Genomic DNA, 18,577 nt, shown 5'->3' with positions numbered 1-18,577 from the left:
TTCTCTTCCTGAATTGAAGGATTCATGTCTCTTATTGAAGAGTTTCTAGCACTTTTTTAATATTGCCTCCACCCAGTTCCCTCCATTACTTCTTTCAGATCTTTGATCCAGTGTGTGTTGTACTATCTCATTTTGCCTTCTATATGTTCTTCACTGCTTTATTTTGTATGCCTCCTCATTTTGTTTCTCTGTGCTTCATTCTGAATAATTTCCAGGTCTGTTCCCCAGTTCACTAAATCTTCAGCTATGTCTAAGTTGCTGTTGCCATGTATTTTATATTGTATATTGAGTTTAAAGGGCTTCCCTGATGGCTCAGTTGGTAAAGAATCCGCCTTCAGTGCAGAAGATCCTGGTTTGATTCCTGGGTCAGAAAGATCCACTGGAGAAGGGATAGGCTACCCACTCCAGTATTCTTGGGCTTCCCTTGTGGCTCAGCTGGTAAAGAATCTGCCTATTGCAGATTTGGGTTTGATCCCTGGGTTGGGAAGACCCCTGGAGAACGGGAAGGCTATCCAGTCCAGTATTCTGGCCTGGAGAGTTCCATGGACTGTATAGTCCATGGGGTTGCAAAGAGTCAGACACGACTAAGTGACTTTCACTTTTCACTTATTGAGCTGTTAGTATAAGTCACTCACTCTGCTAGGCACTAGGGAGAGAGATCAATAGTTTCTGTCCTCAAAATGCTCAGAGTGTAATGAGCAGACAGTTCATTTCAGTGGGACACAATCAGGGATGTGATAGCTGGAAAGCTAGGGGGAGACACTCACCCGCCTTTGGAGCCTTGAGGAGGGAGGTGGTGCCTGGCCTGCATCTGCAGGGCGGGTAGAAATAATCCAGGTAGAGAGCAGAGGGAGGGCATCCCAGGCAGCAAAGGAGAGGATGTGCAGATCACTGAGCCACAGAGGATCTGGGCCTGGGGACCTGCAGGTAGCTCATTGAGCCAGAGCGTAGTTGGGACGGTGTGAGAACAGAGCAGGGAAGGCTGAGAGGTGAGCCTGGAGGTAGTCTGCAGCCTGGATGTGGAAGGCCCTATAACTAGGAAACTACTGAACTCTCTTCTCTGCATAGCGCGTGGTGCTGTCAGAGTAGTCGTGTTAATTTCTTATTAGGGCCAGCTTTTCTGAAAGAATAGGAAAACAGGCTTGGGCATCAAGGCAGGCTTCTACCAAGATTCCAGCTCCACCTGCCTCTGGGTGGTCATGTAACTGATTTAGCTACCTTCTCCAAACTTCTCTTTCTCAGTGATAAATGAGAAGAGATGAGACGGCTCTGTACGCCCTCCTCTATAGTATTCTGTGGTGGTGTGATAAGACAAGAGGAACATGTCAGTGTGTGTATATAGACAGACAGACACAACATGCTTAAGTAAAAAGTGGTGCTCAAATTTATGAATATTTGCAGGTATTATGCTGACAGTTAACCGGCAATTTCTGGCTTTCAGTTGGTTTAACTTTTTTTTGAATCGTGGATATTCACTGAGTGGGTATCTGTTGATGGAGAATTTTTTCATATCTGAAACAAAATGTTATCAGTGTGACTTTTCATTGCCTTTCAACTAAACTTGGCTGTTATTTTCTTAGATGAGCTCCCTCTGGAACAGCACAATCTTTCCTTCTCTGTGGAGCTCATGCCGAGGGAAAGTCCTGTGCCCAGTACTGCATATGTGGCCTTAACAGAAACCGCTCCAGGGTCCCCGCAAAGCAGTTCTCCCCACGTCACATCATCTCTATCCACCACGACTTTTGATACAGCCTTTTTTAACCAAGGAAAATGGACCCAAAGTACAGCAGATCCCAGCATCTTTGCGGCAAATTATGTGGCAGTGACGAGCAACGAGGTCCTAGATGACGATGAAATGGACAACTTTTTGCCAGAGACTTATTGGACCACCTCCCGTGTGGTTTCTCCGGTACGATACGTCACAGTCAGTCCGCCAGAGCCGCCCAAAGAAACTTTAGAGTCCGTGCTGACTCCATCGTTACCCATAGTACCTTTACACGATGAAGAAGTGACATCAGCCTGGCTAAACACAGTGCAGCAACCAACCACGCGTGCTGAACTCCCTGGTCATTTCAATGCTTTTCAGTCAGCTTTTCCCGCTTCTGAGGGCATAATTCCAATGCCTAGTAGGAATTTGGTGTTTTATCCTTCTGATGCTTGTGGACATGTGTCAAGCAGGACTTTGCCGGAGATCATGGCTGCAGGAGCAGAGGGCTCAGGAACTCTCCTTAGCTCGCAGTCTTCCGAGTCCTGGCCACCGGGCGATGATGTTACTCAGCAGCCATCTCCCCCGTCAGGGCAGGTCTCACCGCCTCCAGAGGAAGCTCTGGCCACAGACACAGACAGGTACCCTGATGTCACCACTGCTTTGGGTCAGAGTCTAGACAAAACCGTCCCTCCAGGCACACACCGTCCTGCAGCTCTGTCGCCGAGGGTCCTTGCTTTCAGCAGCAGCAGTGCACGTTGGGCTTTGTTTCTGACTCCTCTGGCATCTGGCTCCTTTTCTGCTCAGTCAGCTGGCATGTCACATAACCCTTTTCTTCCCGGCGACGCCAGTGAGGCATCAGAATGGCCCGGCCACTCAGTGGTCCCAAGTGGTGCAGGAGACTCTCGTGTCCGGAGCCCGGTGTCTTCGTTCAGACCGTACACGTGGTGTGTGTCCTGCACTGCGGTATCGTCCCGGCCCGTGCTGTCAATGAGCCTCACGGAGAAGGACGTGGGATCGGGCGATGGTGCTGAGACCCTGTCCCCCACCCCCTTGGAAGCCAGCATCATCTCTCCACTGAGCAGTGTCGTCACGGACTTCTCTGAATTTGAGGAAGATTCTCAAGAGTTTAATACACTTTTCCCCTCCAGGCCAATGGTCCCTCTCTCTTCTCCATCTGGGGAAATCTCAGCCACCAGCGTCAGTGTTTCAGCTGAGGGGGAGATGAGCAGTGTTGTGGCCGTGCAGGTGTACCCTCCCCAGGGCCACCCCTCGGTGTCGCCTGATGCTGCTCTGGGCTCCGCCTCTGTGGCTCAAGTGATGCCGTCCAGCGTGACAGCCATGCCGTCCTCGGTCGCCCCCGGCGTCCTTCTCGACTCTTCTTTCCCCATCACAGCAAACAGAAACACACCTTCGCTCGCTGTCAGTGGCCCAGGTCTTTTTACGTCTTACAGTTCAGAGCCGCCGGCAGAGTCTTCGCTTTTCCTGGACCGAGAACCTGTCAGTTTTTCCCAACTTGAAACTGCAAGTATTTGGGGTTCTGCATCCAGCTTTTTCTCTACCCCACCGCTGGAATACAGCAGCGGCGTTCCTCCATCTTCAGAAGTATTTGCTTTTCCATCTCTGAAGTCAAGGGATCTGTCTACCTTTGTTTCTCAGGCATTTTCCAGCTTGGTTGAGACACCTACATTGACTGACGCAATCAATTCTCAGTCACTGGAGCCCTCCGTTCCTGGTTCCACAAACCTGGAGTTTTCTCAGCCCTGGCCAAGCTCAGACTTTCTTTTAAGCACGTTCACTCTTCTCCCTGGTTACTCTGCAATGTCACGATGCTCCAGCTTCCCCTCTGATTCTCTGAAGTTTTCTGCAGCGCCCACAGTGTCGCTGGCAGACACTGAAGCTCATTTTACCTCAGCTTTCACTGAAACTACCTCCTCTGTTGAGTCTTCACTCACGTCGCATGAATCTGCAGTCACCACCCTGATGCCCTCCAGCTCCGAGCCCGTTTTGACTGCGGACTCTCACTTCTTGTCACTTTGGACTGCTGTTCCTACTTCCCCTGTGTTAACTGAGCCTTCTCTCTTTCCAACCCCGACACCTTCTGGTTATATCAGTGCTGTAAATGATCACACGTCTGTCTTACCCTCTCTCCCGGAAGTCACCCCTACCAGCACAGTGCTGGCCACTGCCGGGCACCTGCCGTCAGCATCCTCGTCTGTTCCTGACGTGACCCCCTCGCCTCTGCCGACAGAGCCTACAGGTGGTTCGCGTGGGCCGTCCTTCACATCTGCGGATTTACCAAGGAACGCCTCCACCGAACCAAGCGTATCTGATACCAGTGGTGCCCCTGAGCATTCTGGTCACACTGCCCTGAACAGCAGGACTGCCAGTCAGGGTCCCCACGAGGGCGGCACGGTTCTCCCCGCACTGTCCCTTCATCCCGTGACCACGCCCACTCCCGAGGCATCGGTTCATGCTCCAGCACTGGTCACCACCAAGTCGCCATACGTGTGTGATATTACAGTTCCTGATGCCTATTTGATCACAACTGGTAAGCCCCTGCTTCCTGTCCCTTCTCTCAGTTGGGGTGATCTTCCAAAGGTGCTAGTACGAAATGTGTATATGATGTGCAGCTTTGGGGCAAAGTATAAGGTCTGGGTCCAGACAACTCCTCACTGCTTTACCAGCTCCCATGAGTTCTCTGGACAGTTAGCTTCTCTAAGCCTCAGTTTCCACAACTGTTAAACAGGGAGGATGGTGGCACTTACTTCTTTGGGTTGTTATAGAGATTTCAATGCGTTAATGCATATAAAATACTTAACCCAGTGCCTGGCCTATATAGTAAGTGCTGACAAAATGTTACAGATTAGCAGCAATGAAAACAGATTTAAATGAACCTTAGAAGTGTTTGCTAGGATCTTTGTCTTTGGAGCTCATAACCCATTGGATGCATAGATGACACAATTAAAGTAAAACACTGTCATGTTTAGTTCAAGCAGTTAGTTGGACAAATGTGTAAGGGCCTCCACTGCAATTTCTTACTCATTTACCTTGCTCACTTTTCCTGGAAAAGAGGAGGAACTTTGTTTTTATATGGAAGTGTTAGTTACTCAGTGGTGTCTGACTCTTTGCAACCCCACAGACTAGCCCACCAGACTCCTCTGCCCATAGAATTCTCTAGGCAAGAATACTGGAGTGGGTAGCCATTCCCTTCTCCAGGGGGTCTTCCCGAGCCAGGGATCGAATCTGGGTCTCCTGCATTGCAGGCAGATTCTTTAGCATCTGAGCCACCAGAGAAGCCAAGGAGAGCAACATGGGGTGACAGTGTCCTCTGAACTGGGTCACAGACCTTGACCTTCTCCCCAGCCTGCTGTCTGAGTTACTGGCCAACAGGTGGCAGCTTCTCTTGCAGCTGCTTGGCTGTTTTAGTCGCAGGAACCCGGAGTACCCTGGATGTCATGTCTGAACAAGTCTGGCGACCGTGGCCTCCCATTAGACTTTCCCACTTGTTCCTCCTGAGAAACGGCAGGTGTACGTCAAGCCAGCGTCCTATTCATATGCACTGAAGTATAACGTGTGGTTGATCAGCAGCCTGGTTCTGTGTGTTGGTTGGGATGGGGATAAGGGATAGAAAGGAAGAAGATGGCAGGAGAGGAGGAGCAGGCAGGGAGCCGAGTGGTCAGGGAAGGTGGAACTGGGAGGAGGGAGGAGAACGCACTGGGTCTTTTCTCTCCACACTGAGACCAAGGGAGTCCGTGGGTCCTCTGCACATTCATAATGACACTAACCTGCCTTGCAGTGCTGGCCCGCAGAGCCGTGCAGGAGTATATCATCACATCCATCAAAGAGGTGTTGAGGACCCACTTTAACCGCGTGGTGGAGCTCAAGGTGGGTCGCATGGTCTGGAAATCTGGACAGGGAGCTTGGGTGGATTGCACGTCATAGTGGGAGCAGGACATTTGCTTTCCTCTTTCCCCCTCCCTCCTCCTGGTGGACACCTTCTCTTCCTTTGGATCACCCCTCAAACATCTAGTTCTCCAAGGAAGCCTTTCTGACCCCAGACAAGTCCAGGTTTAGTCCATCAGGGGACATGTTGGCAGAGTGGGAACAAAGGGCTCTAAGTTGACCTAAAAGGATCTTGCTTCCCTTGATTTACATGAAAGGGCTTGGATGAGAGTTTAGAGTGAGTGTGTGTGTTTCTGCGCATTGAGTGAGATGGGTTTCTAGGTGCTTTATGCTGGACGCCTGCTAGTGCCTCCTGTCCCCTGCTGAGCTCACAAAGCCATGTTCTAGGCTGGCGCCATCCTGAATGGAGCCATGAGCCACGAGTGGCTGTTGAGCACGTGGAATGCGGCTTGTCCCGAGTGAGATGTGCTGTCAATGCAAAATAAACACCAGATTTCAGACTCAGTGCAAAAGGGAATGCAGAGTATCTCATTAATCATGTTTTTGCATTGCCTACAATTGAGATGATATTTCATATATGGTTTAAGTAAAATGTTTTAAAAATTAATTTCACCTGTTGATTTTTATATTTTTAAATGTAGCTACTAGAAATTTAAAAATTACATATGTGGCTCACATATTTCTTGTGGATAGCTCTGCTTAATAGAGTCAGTGCTCCTTTTTATGTGGGTTAAATACAATAAAATACCTTGAATTTTTCTGAATTCCTTATTTGGTTCCTGTTTTGACTGTTGTTCTTTTTCACAGTCCTTGATCTTGTAATTTTGTGCTTTTGTTGAGAAAGTTGACAGAAATGTGAGAGGAATAACTAAAATAAAATTTTAATTATCTCTGAGGCCACACCCCTTCATTTAAAATTATTTTTTTAACTTTATTATTTTTCCTTTTTTTTAAATACTGGAGTGGGTAGCCTTTCCCTTCTACAGGGGATCTTCCCAACCCAAGGACCGAACCCAAGTCTCCCGCATTGCGGGTGGATTGTTTACCAGCTGAGCCACAAGGGAAGCCTTAACTTTATTATTTTTCTACTCAATACAACTTCTTTTAGTTTGAGTTATGTTACCCTCAAATTTTCTAATTAATGTCTTTTGTCTTTATTTTTATAGGTTTATGAACTATTCGCTGACTTCACTTTTCTGGTAACATCTGGTCCCTTTGTCTACACGGCAATATCCGTCATCAATGTACTTATAAATAGTAAACTTGTACGAGACCAAACTCCTTTAATTTTGGCTGTGAAACCCTCCTTCCTTGTGCCAGAGTCCAGGTTCCAAGTTCAAACAGGTAAGAAGACTTAAGTATAGTTGTTCTGATTTGTAAATAGAATTCCATTTTATTTTTTTATCTTTTAAAATAGTTTGGGGAGGATTGTGTCAAAACTTGTTATTCAGAATTTCCAGAAACTTTATAATGATGGTGAATTTCCAGCTTATATAAAAGTGCACAGAATAATATAATGAAACCCTAGGTACTCATTGTACAGCTTCAACAATTGGTGGCTCAGACCGTAAAGAGTCCACCTGCAATGCAGGAGAGCTGGGTTCAAGCCCTGGGTTGGGAAGCTCCCTGGGTTGTGAAGATCCCTTGGAGGAGGGCATGACAATGCGCTCTAGTATTCTTGCCTGGAGAATCCCCAGGGACAAAGGAATAGTCCACGGGGTTGCAAAGAGTCAGACGCAACTGAGTGACTAACACACAACAGTTTTCAACTCCCAGCCAGTTTTGTTACATCTTTGCCCCCGGATAAACCCCCTCTCTCATGTTATTTTGATATGGCCTCGTGTCATCTCATTCATAAATATTTCAGCCTGTGCCTCTAAAAGATAAGACTATTAAACATATGCACACACACATAAAACATACACATGCATTCATACACACATCTATTCACAATATCATTGTCACACCTGCTGAAATTAACAGTAATTCCTTAATATCATTCAAATTTTTATTATGGACTTTTAAAAACATACAGAAGTAGAAAGAATACTGTAGTTAGTCCACTTAAAAAATCAACATTTTCCCAATTTTGTTTATCTCACACAGACTTTTTTGAGGAAGCTGGAGTGTTTTAAAACAATATCAGATACCATGTCATTTCACCTATACATAAGAATTCATCACTAGTGAATTTATTTATATTTCAAATGTTTCAGTGTTGTATCTTTTGATGCCCCAGTTATTATCTTAGATATTTTTCCATTTTAAAATGGTATGATTCACCTTCACATTGCTTGTAGTCCTTTGGTACAGTTGGCTTTTCACATTTCCATGATATGATACATGTAAATAATACATCACGGATTCCTGTATACTATTGCTGGGAATGTAAATTGGTGCAGCCACTGTGGAAAACAGTATGGAGGTTTCTCAAAAAACTGAAAATAGAACTACCATATGACCCAGCAGTTCTACTCTTGGATGTGTATCCAAAAAAATGAAGACACTAATTCAAAAAGATACATACACCTCAGTGTTCACAGCAGCATTATTTTCAATAACCCAAGACATAGAAGCACCCAAGTGCCTGCCAACAGATGAACGGATGAAGATGTGATATGTGTGTGTGTGTGTACATATATATAATGGTGATGCTCAGTCATGGCAGACTCTTTGCGAACCCATGGACTGCAACCCGTCAGGCTCCTCTGTCTATGTGAACTTTCCGGCAAGAATATCGGAGTGGGTTGCCATTTATTCCTCCAGGGAGTCTTCCTGACACAGGGTTTGAACCTGTATCTCCTGTGTCTCCTACATTGGCGGGTAGATTCTTTACTGCTGAGCCACCTGGGAATCCCTATGTATTTATATACTACTCAGCCATAAAAAGGAATGAAAATTTTGCCATTTGCAAGAACATGGATGGACTTAGAGGGTATTATTCTAAGTGAAATTAAGTCAGACAGAGAAAGACAAATACTGTGTCTTTGTGAATAAAACAGAAAAGAAATAGACTCATAGAGAACAAACTAGTGTTTATAAGCGGAGAGAACCAAGGGTGAGGACAATATAGATGTAAGAGATTAAGGGGTTGTGAACTACTATGTATAAAATAAATAAGCTACAAGGGTATATTGTATAACACAGGGAATATAGCTAGTATTTTATAACTATCAATGAAATATAACCTTTAAAAATTGTAAATCAGTGTGTTGTACACTTGAAACTTAATGTAATCATGTACATCAACTATCCTTCAGTAAGCTAATAATTTTATAGAGCTTAACCGTGTACTATGGGACAGAGTTCATCGATTTAGATACTGTTTTGGTCCTCTCCTCATTTTAAATACTCACGAAACGCCTAGTTCAGGGGACTGTGTTGCTGTCCTTCTTTTCAGTACTCCAGTTTGTGCCTCAGAGTGTAGACACCGGCTTCTGCAACTTCACCCAGCGCATCGAGAAAGGCCTGATGATAGCTCTCTCAGAAGTGAGAAAACACCACCAGGGGAGGTATAACCTCACGGTGCAGGTGAGAATAGCCTTGAGTGCAGAACAAGATACTTTATCTTTTACAGAGGAACCCATTTCTTAATGTTTTCTTTCAGACACACTTAACTCTTATTAATTCACTCCGGCAGAGGAGATTCGGTTCTCATGGATTAGAGAGCATCTCTTTCTATGGCATTGAGCCCACAGAGCATGAATAGGCTAAGTATATTTGAAAGATTGCAAAGTGGCGCAATAACCAGGGAGCTCAGATATGGTGAGCTGAAGAGAGAAGAGCCTACGTGGGAAATGTAAGAATGTTCTAAAAAAGAACAGTATCAACTTAAATATCCAGTGAGGGGAATGCCTGAATACACTGGAGTTTCATAGTATGGAATTTCATTTCATGGAATACCATGAAATGCAGTGCTTCACTATATGAACAGAATATAGTACTAATCAAAGAACAGGCTTTGTACTACATGGAAACTGATGTTTTTACATTTCTTTGATATTTATTCCTCCATATTCTTTGTTTTTTCTTTTTCGAATTCATGTTAAAAAGATCTTGGAGATCCTGGATCCCCATGCATATTTCTTACTTTTTCCATCTCTCTCTCTCTCTCTCTCCTTAATATTTATTTATGTATTTTTGGCCGTGTCAGGTCTTAGTTGCAGCATGCGGGATTTTTTGTTGTGGTGTACAGGCTCTTCATTGCGGTGTGAGGGCTTCTCTCTAGTTGTGGCACAGGCAGGCTCAGTAGTTGAGGCTCACGGGCTTCATTGTCCTGCGACATGTGGGATCTTAGTTCCCCGACCAGGAATCAAACCCAAGTCCCCTGCATTGGAAGGTGGATTCTTAACCACTGGACCACCAGGGAAGTCCCTCCACCTCTTTTTGAAATTCCCTACTTTTACAGATTTCTAAATCTTGTCCTCCTAGTTACTGACGAAGTCTTCAGCTGTGTTCATTACGTTTTTCATTTCCTCTATTGAATTTTCTTTTAGCTATCATTTGTTTTTCATTGTTATTTGCTCTTTGTTTCATTGCAGGCTTCCTATAATAATGCAGGCTTGTCTTGAATGATGTTGCAATATTCCCTTGAAAGTTTCTGAGGCTGTTAATTAGAATTTTTAGTAAGTTGTCTTCCATGTCCTAAGTTTTCTCTGCATTCTTTGCCATTGTTCTGTGTTTATCTTGGATCTTCACTTTCATGCTGTTAGTTTTCTGTAAACATCTGCTGACTGTTAGTGGTTGTCTTTAGGAATGAGGGGGAAGGTGGTTTTAGCACCTTGTTCATCTTTCCCCGTCAGCTGTAGGGTCTGTGTCTACATCAGCCCTCTCTCCTGATAGGAGAGTTCCCTGGAGCCCCTGGTACCAGGCAGTATGTGGTCAGGGGCAGGCGACCGTCGTATGAGATGAGGGGGTTGTATCCTGGAGATGTATTTTTCATGGCAGAATAGCTCCTTCTTTCACGCTTTTTCCTTCTTTATCTCTTGTGTGCACTGTGGTTATTTTCACCCACCTTCCTGCTTAGAGGCTGCCCCACAACAGGTCTTGGGCCCTCGCAGACCAGGAGCTCATCTTCCTCAGGGAGCAGTTCTTCCACTTCCTGGGATGAAGCTGGGGCTGCTAGCCCTTCTGAGTTGGCCTGGGTTGACGTGGGAAGGGAGAGGCGTGGGAAATACCTGAGTCAGTTGTTGGCACCCAGTCTTTACCTAGTGACCCCATTGGCTGTCCTGCAGCCCACTCTGGTCTCAGTTCCTGCAGATCTCTGGGAGGAGGCCTCCTGGGGCCTCTGGAGGAAACCCTTCTCAGACCACTGTGGTCTGTGCATGTGTGTGTTTGGGGGTCTTGGTTCCCTCCGTTCTGCTTTGTATCAACATGATTCCCTCCCTGTCTCCAGCTTCCAGTAATTTGACAGAATCTCTGGTTTTCTTCTTTTCTCGTGTCTTTGTAGATTTATTCCTCTTTGTTCATCTTATTCTTATTTCAGTGGGATTTGGGGTGGGAATGAAAAGGGGAGGAACTATAAATACATGTGCTCAGTTCTCTACTTAATGTAAAAAATGTTCTCAATAAACTGAGGATTTAAAATTATTACAAAAGGGAACCTGGTTGTGAAGCCAATTACTTTTCCTTTAAAAATATTCTTTAAAAAAAAATTGGTAAGGGAAATTGTAAGAAAGAAATCATAGTCAGGCTTTTAGCTAGATGTTTTAATTTATCTTAGAAACTTATTCCAATTTCTTTCAGATCTTGAATATCACTGTGGGATCTTCGAGGCTGGCTCCTCACCGGGGCCCGGTGAACATCGTCTTTGCTGTCAGAGGCTCGCAGGGGTTTCTGAACGGATCTGAAGTGAGCGAGCTACTCAGAAACCTGAGCGTGGTGGAGTTCAGTTTCTACCTGGGGTACCCGGTGCTGCAGATCGCTGAACGTGAGTGGTGCTCTCCTGGGGAACGTGGCTGCGAGCGCTTGCGTTGGTGGACCACTTCAAACAGGATAGCTAGCAGAAATCCAGAATATAAATCAGATAAAACTGGAGCTTCTCAGATCACGCGGGGGTGGGCCTCCAGAGCCCTCCTCTCCCCCCAGGCTTGCTTTGTTATTCTCTTTAGAGAGCCAAGGGTGCTATCCAAGATTATACCAGTCCTGGAAAAGGTGAAACCAGAGGGACTGAGTAACAGATCTGTGGTTACCAGGAGTGAAGGATGTGAGGAAAGCAGCTTGGAGTAGGGGCAGGGGGTAGTGATGAGAGTGTCTTGTATATTATGGTGGTGGTTACACACCTCTATGCACTTGTCAAAACCCATAAAACTCTTAGGTTGGTGCAAAAGTAATTGCGGTTTTGCCATTTGATATTGGAATACCTTCTTAAATAAATTTGGTTATGTTATACATCATCTTAATGCCCATTTCTCACTTTATGTTTTTTTGCTAGTGACTTGTTACTGGCTGTGTATTTTATATTTATTCTAGACTATGGAAATGATGTTAAACAAAAAACAAATTTGAGTGATTTCCTTATTTGAGTTCAAAATGGGTCGTAAAGCAGCAGAGACAACTCACAACATCAGCAAAGCATTTGGCCAAAAAACTGCTAATGAATATACAGGGCAGTGGTGGTTCAAGAAGTTTTGCAAAGGAGAGGAAAGCCTTGAAGATGAGGAACGTGGTTCGGAAGTTGACAATGGCCAGTTGAGAGCCATCAACAAATCTGATCCTTTTCCAACTACATAAGAAGTTGCTGAAGAACTCAGCATCGACGATTTTACAGTCATTCGCTATTTGAAGCAAATTGGAGAGGTGGGAAAGCTCGGCAAGTGGGTGGGTGCCTTGTGAGCTGACTGAAAATAAAAAAACAAATTGTCATTTTGAAGTGTCCTCTTATTCTAGACAACAACAGTGAACCATTTCTCAATCAGATTGTGTCGTGGGTTGAAAAGTGGATTTTATACGACAACCAGCAGTGACTAGCTCAGTGGCTGGACCAAGAAGAAGCTCCAAAGTACTTCCCAAATCCAGACTTGCACCAAAAAAGGTCAGTGTCACTGTTTGGTGGTCTGCTGCTGGTCTGATCCACTACAGCTTTCTGAATCCTGGCGAAACCATTCTGTCTGAGAAGTATGCTCAGCAAATTGATGAGGTACCCTGAAAACTGCAACACCTGCAGCCAGCTTTGGTCAACAGAAAGGGCCCAGTTCTTTTCCACAAAAACGCCTGACCACATGTCATACAACCAATGTTTCAAAAGTTGAATGAATTGGGCTATGAAGTTTTGCCTCATCTGCCATATTCACCTGACCTCTTGCCAACCAACTACCACTTCTTCAAGCATCTTGACAACTTTCTGCAGAGAAAATGCTTCCACAACTAGCAGGATGCAGAAAATGCTTTCCAAGAGTTCATCAGATCCTGAAGCATGGATTTTTACACTACAAGAATAAACAAACTTATTTCTCATTGGCAAAGATATGTTGATTGTAATGGTTCCTATTTTGATTAATAAAGATGTGTTTGAGCCTAGTTATAATGAATTAAAAATCATGGTCCAAAACCGCAATTATGCTTGCACCAACCTAAATATACAGCACAAAGACCAAGGTTTACTGTGTGTACATTTAAGAAGAAAAAAGAAACAGAAATGAAAACCAACAAAACCTTCCTTCCTGGTGGAAACAGTTCAATTCACAGTACAAAGGGAGTGGAGTCGGGATAGGGGAAATATTTACTTCCAAAAAACAGTGGATTCCAGAGTTGAAGTCAAGGAAAAAAAAAAAGATATCAAATTCTTTTTCAGAATGGAACAGCCAGATGGCTTAATGATTATTACCGTGTTCTGTGTTAGTCGCTCAGTTGTGTCGACTCTTTGCAACCCCATGGACTGTAGCCTGCAAGGCTCCTCTGTCCTTGGGATTGTCTAGGCAAGAATACTGGAGGGGGTAGCCATGCTTTCCTTCAGGAGATTTCCCAACCCAGGGGTTGAACCCAGGTCTCCCTCATTGCAGGCATATTCCTTACCATTTGAGCTACCTGGGAAGCCCTTATTGTATTTTAGTGTAGTGTTAATTAAATGAAAAAAGAATAACTTATAAAATGCAGAAGTAGACAGGGATGAAATTTTTATTTACGAATAGCAACTTTCAGTGATACATTGTGGAGGTATGGATGAACTAATAGGTATGCCAGACATTGGGTCACTTTACCCTGGCTGAGTCATTGCTGGGAATTTCCAGGGCTCTGAGGAACACAGAGTGAAAGCTGGTTGCTCTGGAACTGTGACATTTCAAGGGGAACTTATGGGTGAGCTCTGTGAAACAGTGTCCCATGATGTCGCCCTTTCTTTCCTTTTCTCCCTCTTTCTCCTAGAGGCTGACATGCTCAGGATCCTGTCACTGTCTCTGCCTTCACCCCAACCTGGCACCCTAGCCTTGCGCCCACAGACAGAGCTGATTAGTGAAGGAGAGATGGCATATTGTGACTTTATCCCTTGCTCCCTAGAACACTCACCTTTCTGACTGCTGCAAACATGTTTTTTTTTTTTTTTTTTTAACAGATCTTTCTCCTTTTCTAACTCTTTCCTTCTTATAGCCTTCCAGTACCCGCAGCTCAACTTATCTCAGCTGTTGAAGTCCTCCTGGGTAAGAACAGGTATGTTTAACTTACATAATATTTTGAGAAACTGTAAGAGGAAGAAGCCTGTGCTGGTGTATTGAGAGGGACACCGCCTTTCCTGTTTCTGAGTCCTAAATTCAGGGCAACATGTACCTTAGATTCTTGGCAAAGAATGAATGAGGAAAGGGATTCAGATTCTACTGCAAGAATATGTCCCACTGAGTTATGGCACAGAAAAGATTGGCTTTCTTTAAAATTCATACGTCAAGTCCAGGACAAAGGCTAAGAGGAATTGACAGTCTTCTGACCAGAGCAGGACAAGGTTCCAAAGCAAGGATCTCTTCTTTTCCCCTAAAAGCCTCATATCTGGTTTGACAAGGACAAATAAGGTAACTTGATGAGCAGTTAAGAAGCATGTTTTAAAGTCTTGTGGGCCTGGGTCAGATATTCATAGCTGTGGAATTGCAGATAAAGGGTTTCTAACTTGGGACACAAAAGAGTAAAAGATGCCCAGCCTATGACAGTGTGGGAGCAGCTTGGTTTGTCACTGGTCGTGGGAGGAAGCTTGCAAAGTGGGGATCATCACTATGGACAGGTCCCTGGGCCCTGCAAGTTCTCATTGCTCACGTACAACATAATGCCTGATAAAGGCCCCACCTCTTTGCATGGTACAGTGGCCTTATTTTTGAAATAATTTTCCTAGTGGTTAAGTGACTTGCACATGGTCCTATCTCGAAGGGAATTTGAGCCAGTTTTGGCTGAAAAACTCAGACTTTTTCTTCTATATCATGCTGAGAAGCCGTTGCCTGTTTAGATAATCCAGATGTCTGAACACAGGCTTCCTTATCTCAAATCAGTTAATGAGTCTGAATCTTGAGTCAAGATAGAATATGAGCTCAGACCATTTACAGAAATTTTGAAATCAGTGCAGACAAAACATTTGATCTTGTGTAGGAACTCTCAGCTCCAAAGCTCCTGCATTGCTCAACTCCTGGGACTCCTGGCTACCAGTCTTTGTGAACTTTAGAGATAAGACCCATGACCTACTCTCCTGAGGCTCTCCCGCACCCCATTCGTCTTCCCTCTTTCCCCTTTTAATGTCTCCTTCCTAGGGATTGGCATTTTATAGTAAGCCTGTGTTAATTTCCTTTACACACACTCTTTCCTCTCCACTGTTAACTTGTTTGGGGGCCTGTGTGTGTTTCACCTTGAATGTAGTCCTCCTGGGTGTTGTTGAGAAGCAACTCCAGAATGAAGTGTTTCAAGCTGAGATGGAGCGCAAGCTGGCCCAACTGCTCAGCGAAGTTTCCACCAGAAGGCGGATGTGGAGAAGGGCCACCATCGCTGCTGGGAACAACATGGTGCAGGTAAGGGAAGGCCAGAAGAGGAGGGAGGGGAAGGAGAGAGGAGCCGTCTAAAAATGGCCCATGTTTTCACACAAATGGAAAATGCCAGGAGAAAAGTCTTGATAAATAGACTGATTGCTGTCTTAAGCAGCAGTGAATGTGTCAGCATTTCGGTTCCGCTAGAGTCTGGACAGATATTTCCCGAGTCCTTAATAACTGGTCAGTGCAGCAAATGGCCTTGTGGGGACCACAAAGAATGTATAAGTGGATTGCTGCTGGATGACCTGATTTTATGGAATGGTGCACATTATTGATAGCATCGTAGAGATAAATCATTCAGCTGTGAGAGGCCTTGCGAGACGGGAAAGAGGAAATGTACTGTCCTGTATCCCAGCGCTCTGTCTTCCCCACCTCCCGCCAGCCCTGGTTGTCTCTTGTTACCCAAATTGTCTTCACTACATAAACTGGCAGAAAGGTTGCAATGACAGATCCATTTGAATCGAAACGTGACCCATTTAAAAATGCACATGCTCAAGAGTTGAGGGTTGGGGCTGTAATTAATTCCCATCTTGATATGAATTATGTTATTTTGGATTTTTGTCTTTACCAAATGCTGACTTTTAAAGCTAGGGAAATGGGATATTTAGAGCTATGTCATTTCAGAGACAAGAAGCCAGGGTGAAACCCCAGTGTGCAGAGACGTGGAGGCTGGTGGTTTAGAGGCTTTAGAGAGAAAGATGTGAAGCTGACACTTGGGTGGGGAGCTGGCCATTTTGCTGAAAACTGGCATCACCATCATCCCTCAGCTCTTTTACCAAGTTTTCCCCTGTAAATGTTGCTCTTTATTTTCCCTCCCAGAAAGGTGGTTGTTAGGTTTCTAAACTAGTTTCTTTGCCAGATGCTATAGAATATGGAGAAATTGAAAAACTAAAAAAAAAAAAAAAAAAAAAAGAGAGAGCAATATTAAACAAATAACTGTAATACTAAGAATAAAAATGAACATAGAAAGCCTTGCCTTATTTAGCAGCCTTGGCTTCATAGAGCTCAAGGTCTGGGTGAAGGTTAATTTATGCACATAAAATAGCTATAGAGGACCATAAAATTCCATAATGATATGCTTAATTAGTTGTGCAAGTTCCCTAAGATAGAAGTGTGGAATATGTGGAAGTTAACCAAGTCATCCTAGGCTAATGGTGCCATCTAATGAATTGTTTAGAAAACATACCCTACATGTCTTCCGCTTTCGAGTGACCAAACATGGAGACGTAGGCAAGGATTTATGTACAACCAGGACTCTTCATCAAAACATAATGCTATGGCTGATTCATGTTGATGTTTGGCAGAAACCAATGCAATATTATAAAGCTAATAAATAAATTTAATTAAAAAAAAAGGAAAAAGACCATAATGTGTAAAGACCCTATTGTATAGCACGCGGAACTCTCCTCAGCGTTATGTGCCAGCCTGGATGAGAGGGGAGTTTGGGAGAGAATGGGTTCATGTTTTATATGTATGGTTTCGTGCCTTTGCTGTTCAACTGAAACTACCACAATGTTGTTAATCTGCTATACCTCAACACAAAGTATTTTTGGTGTTAAAATTAAAAAACCGTAATGTTTAAAAGTGAAATTATTAAAACAAACTCAAAGTCTAGCAATTAGAGAATGGGCAAATAAACTGTGGTGAAATCTTTATGTTAGAATGTCCCATTATCATTTTTTTTTTTTAATTAGAGAATATAGAAAAAAGCTCAAGTAAAAAGAGGCTGCAAATGAATATATGCAATGTAATCCAAATATTAATGTACATGTTATGAAAAAAGTGACGGGGAATATGCCAAAATATTTGCAATGATTTTTTTGGTTGATTGAGTTTCAGGTGATTTTTGTTATATTCTTTATCCTAATTTTTCTTGTTCTTCAAAATTTCTCCAATGAGCATATAATTTGTATAGTTGAATATGTGATTTTGATCAGAAAATATTTTAAAAAAAATAGAAAATGTTGCCCCAAATGATGACTGTCACAGCCTGGTTTTATGGATTTCAGATGTTAATCTGATAGGTCATCTAGAAAGGATGTGGGGATTAGATTTTCCAGACTGTTACTTTCAGATTGGAGAAGCGTGTAGCATTGTTAATCAGGGTAGATGTCACTGGATACTCAGGTGTATGGTTTCTGCCAGAAGAAGCATTTCTAAAACTTATCCGAACTTTAAAATGGAATAAATAGGCACATAGGTAGACAGGCAGGTGGATATAATCTATTGTGTTTCAGTAGCCCTTTATAGTATTCCATCCTAAGGCTAATGAAAATCAGCTACTACAGCACAGTTCTGAGGGAGGAAGTAGGTGGTTAGGGAGCAGAAGTGGTCAAGGAACTAGCCTAGAAACAGCAAATGAAGGGCTGAACAGGTGAGCCATTCTTAAGATGTAGAGGTATAAAGAATAGATTCTCCAGGGATGAGAGTTTGGACCTATGTTATGGATCTTTATACATGATCTGGAAGTAGACGTTCACAATGAAATCATGAAATAGTGGCCCAAAGTTTGCCAAAAGTTTCCAGTGGTGAAGAAAGAGGCCAACAGCCATGTCCAGAGCACAGGGCACTATTACAGTTCTGTATTGTGGCTAGCAAAGTAGCAGCTACGTTTTGCCAATGGCAAATGTAGAGACCAGACATTCAAATTACATGTCTAAAATAGAGGGCTTGGGGTTACCATTGATCATTCTCTCAGAATGTCAGCCCGCTATTTTGCTAGAGTCTAAAGGGGCCATAAAGTTGTTGCATATTACTAAGAGAAATAGAAACAAAATAGAAAGCTATATTTATGCAAAACTGTGATATATCAAGTGTCCTAGATTCTGAAGTACTGATATAACAGGATTCCCTGTTAACACCAGAGAGATACAAATTTTGAGACGAATTAAAGCATTGCTTGACCCAGCAGATAATGAATTTATGAGATTTTTTTCCCAAGTTGATTGTGAAGTAATTGACATATAACATTGTG

At 43.7% G+C, this 18,577-nt stretch overlaps 1 protein-coding gene across 1 annotated transcript in view; it reads left to right on the top strand.

Moving 5' to 3' along the window:
• The first annotated feature begins 350 nt into the window (after nt 1-350).
• The window catches only part of KIAA1549 (KIAA1549 ortholog), an 83,276-nt gene continuing 65,049 nt past the window's right edge, over nt 351-18,577 (top strand). The window contains exons 1-7 of the mRNA XM_040259967.1: nt 351-4,256; nt 5,505-5,593; nt 6,778-6,955; nt 9,012-9,142; nt 11,357-11,540; nt 14,195-14,254; nt 15,437-15,585. Coding sequence (XP_040115901.1) covers nt 1,628-4,256; nt 5,505-5,593; nt 6,778-6,955; nt 9,012-9,142; nt 11,357-11,540; nt 14,195-14,254; nt 15,437-15,585 — 3,420 coding nt within the window. The 5' untranslated portion in view covers nt 351-1,627. The remainder of the gene's footprint in view (nt 4,257-5,504; nt 5,594-6,777; nt 6,956-9,011; nt 9,143-11,356; nt 11,541-14,194; nt 14,255-15,436; nt 15,586-18,577) is intronic.

The sequence above is a fragment of the Oryx dammah genome, unplaced genomic scaffold, assembly GCF_014754425.2.
Source record: "Oryx dammah isolate SB20612 unplaced genomic scaffold, SCBI_Odam_1.1 HiC_scaffold_18, whole genome shotgun sequence".
NCBI lineage: Eukaryota > Metazoa > Chordata > Mammalia > Artiodactyla > Bovidae > Oryx > Oryx dammah.
This window is presented reverse-complemented; position numbering and strand designations above follow the sequence as displayed.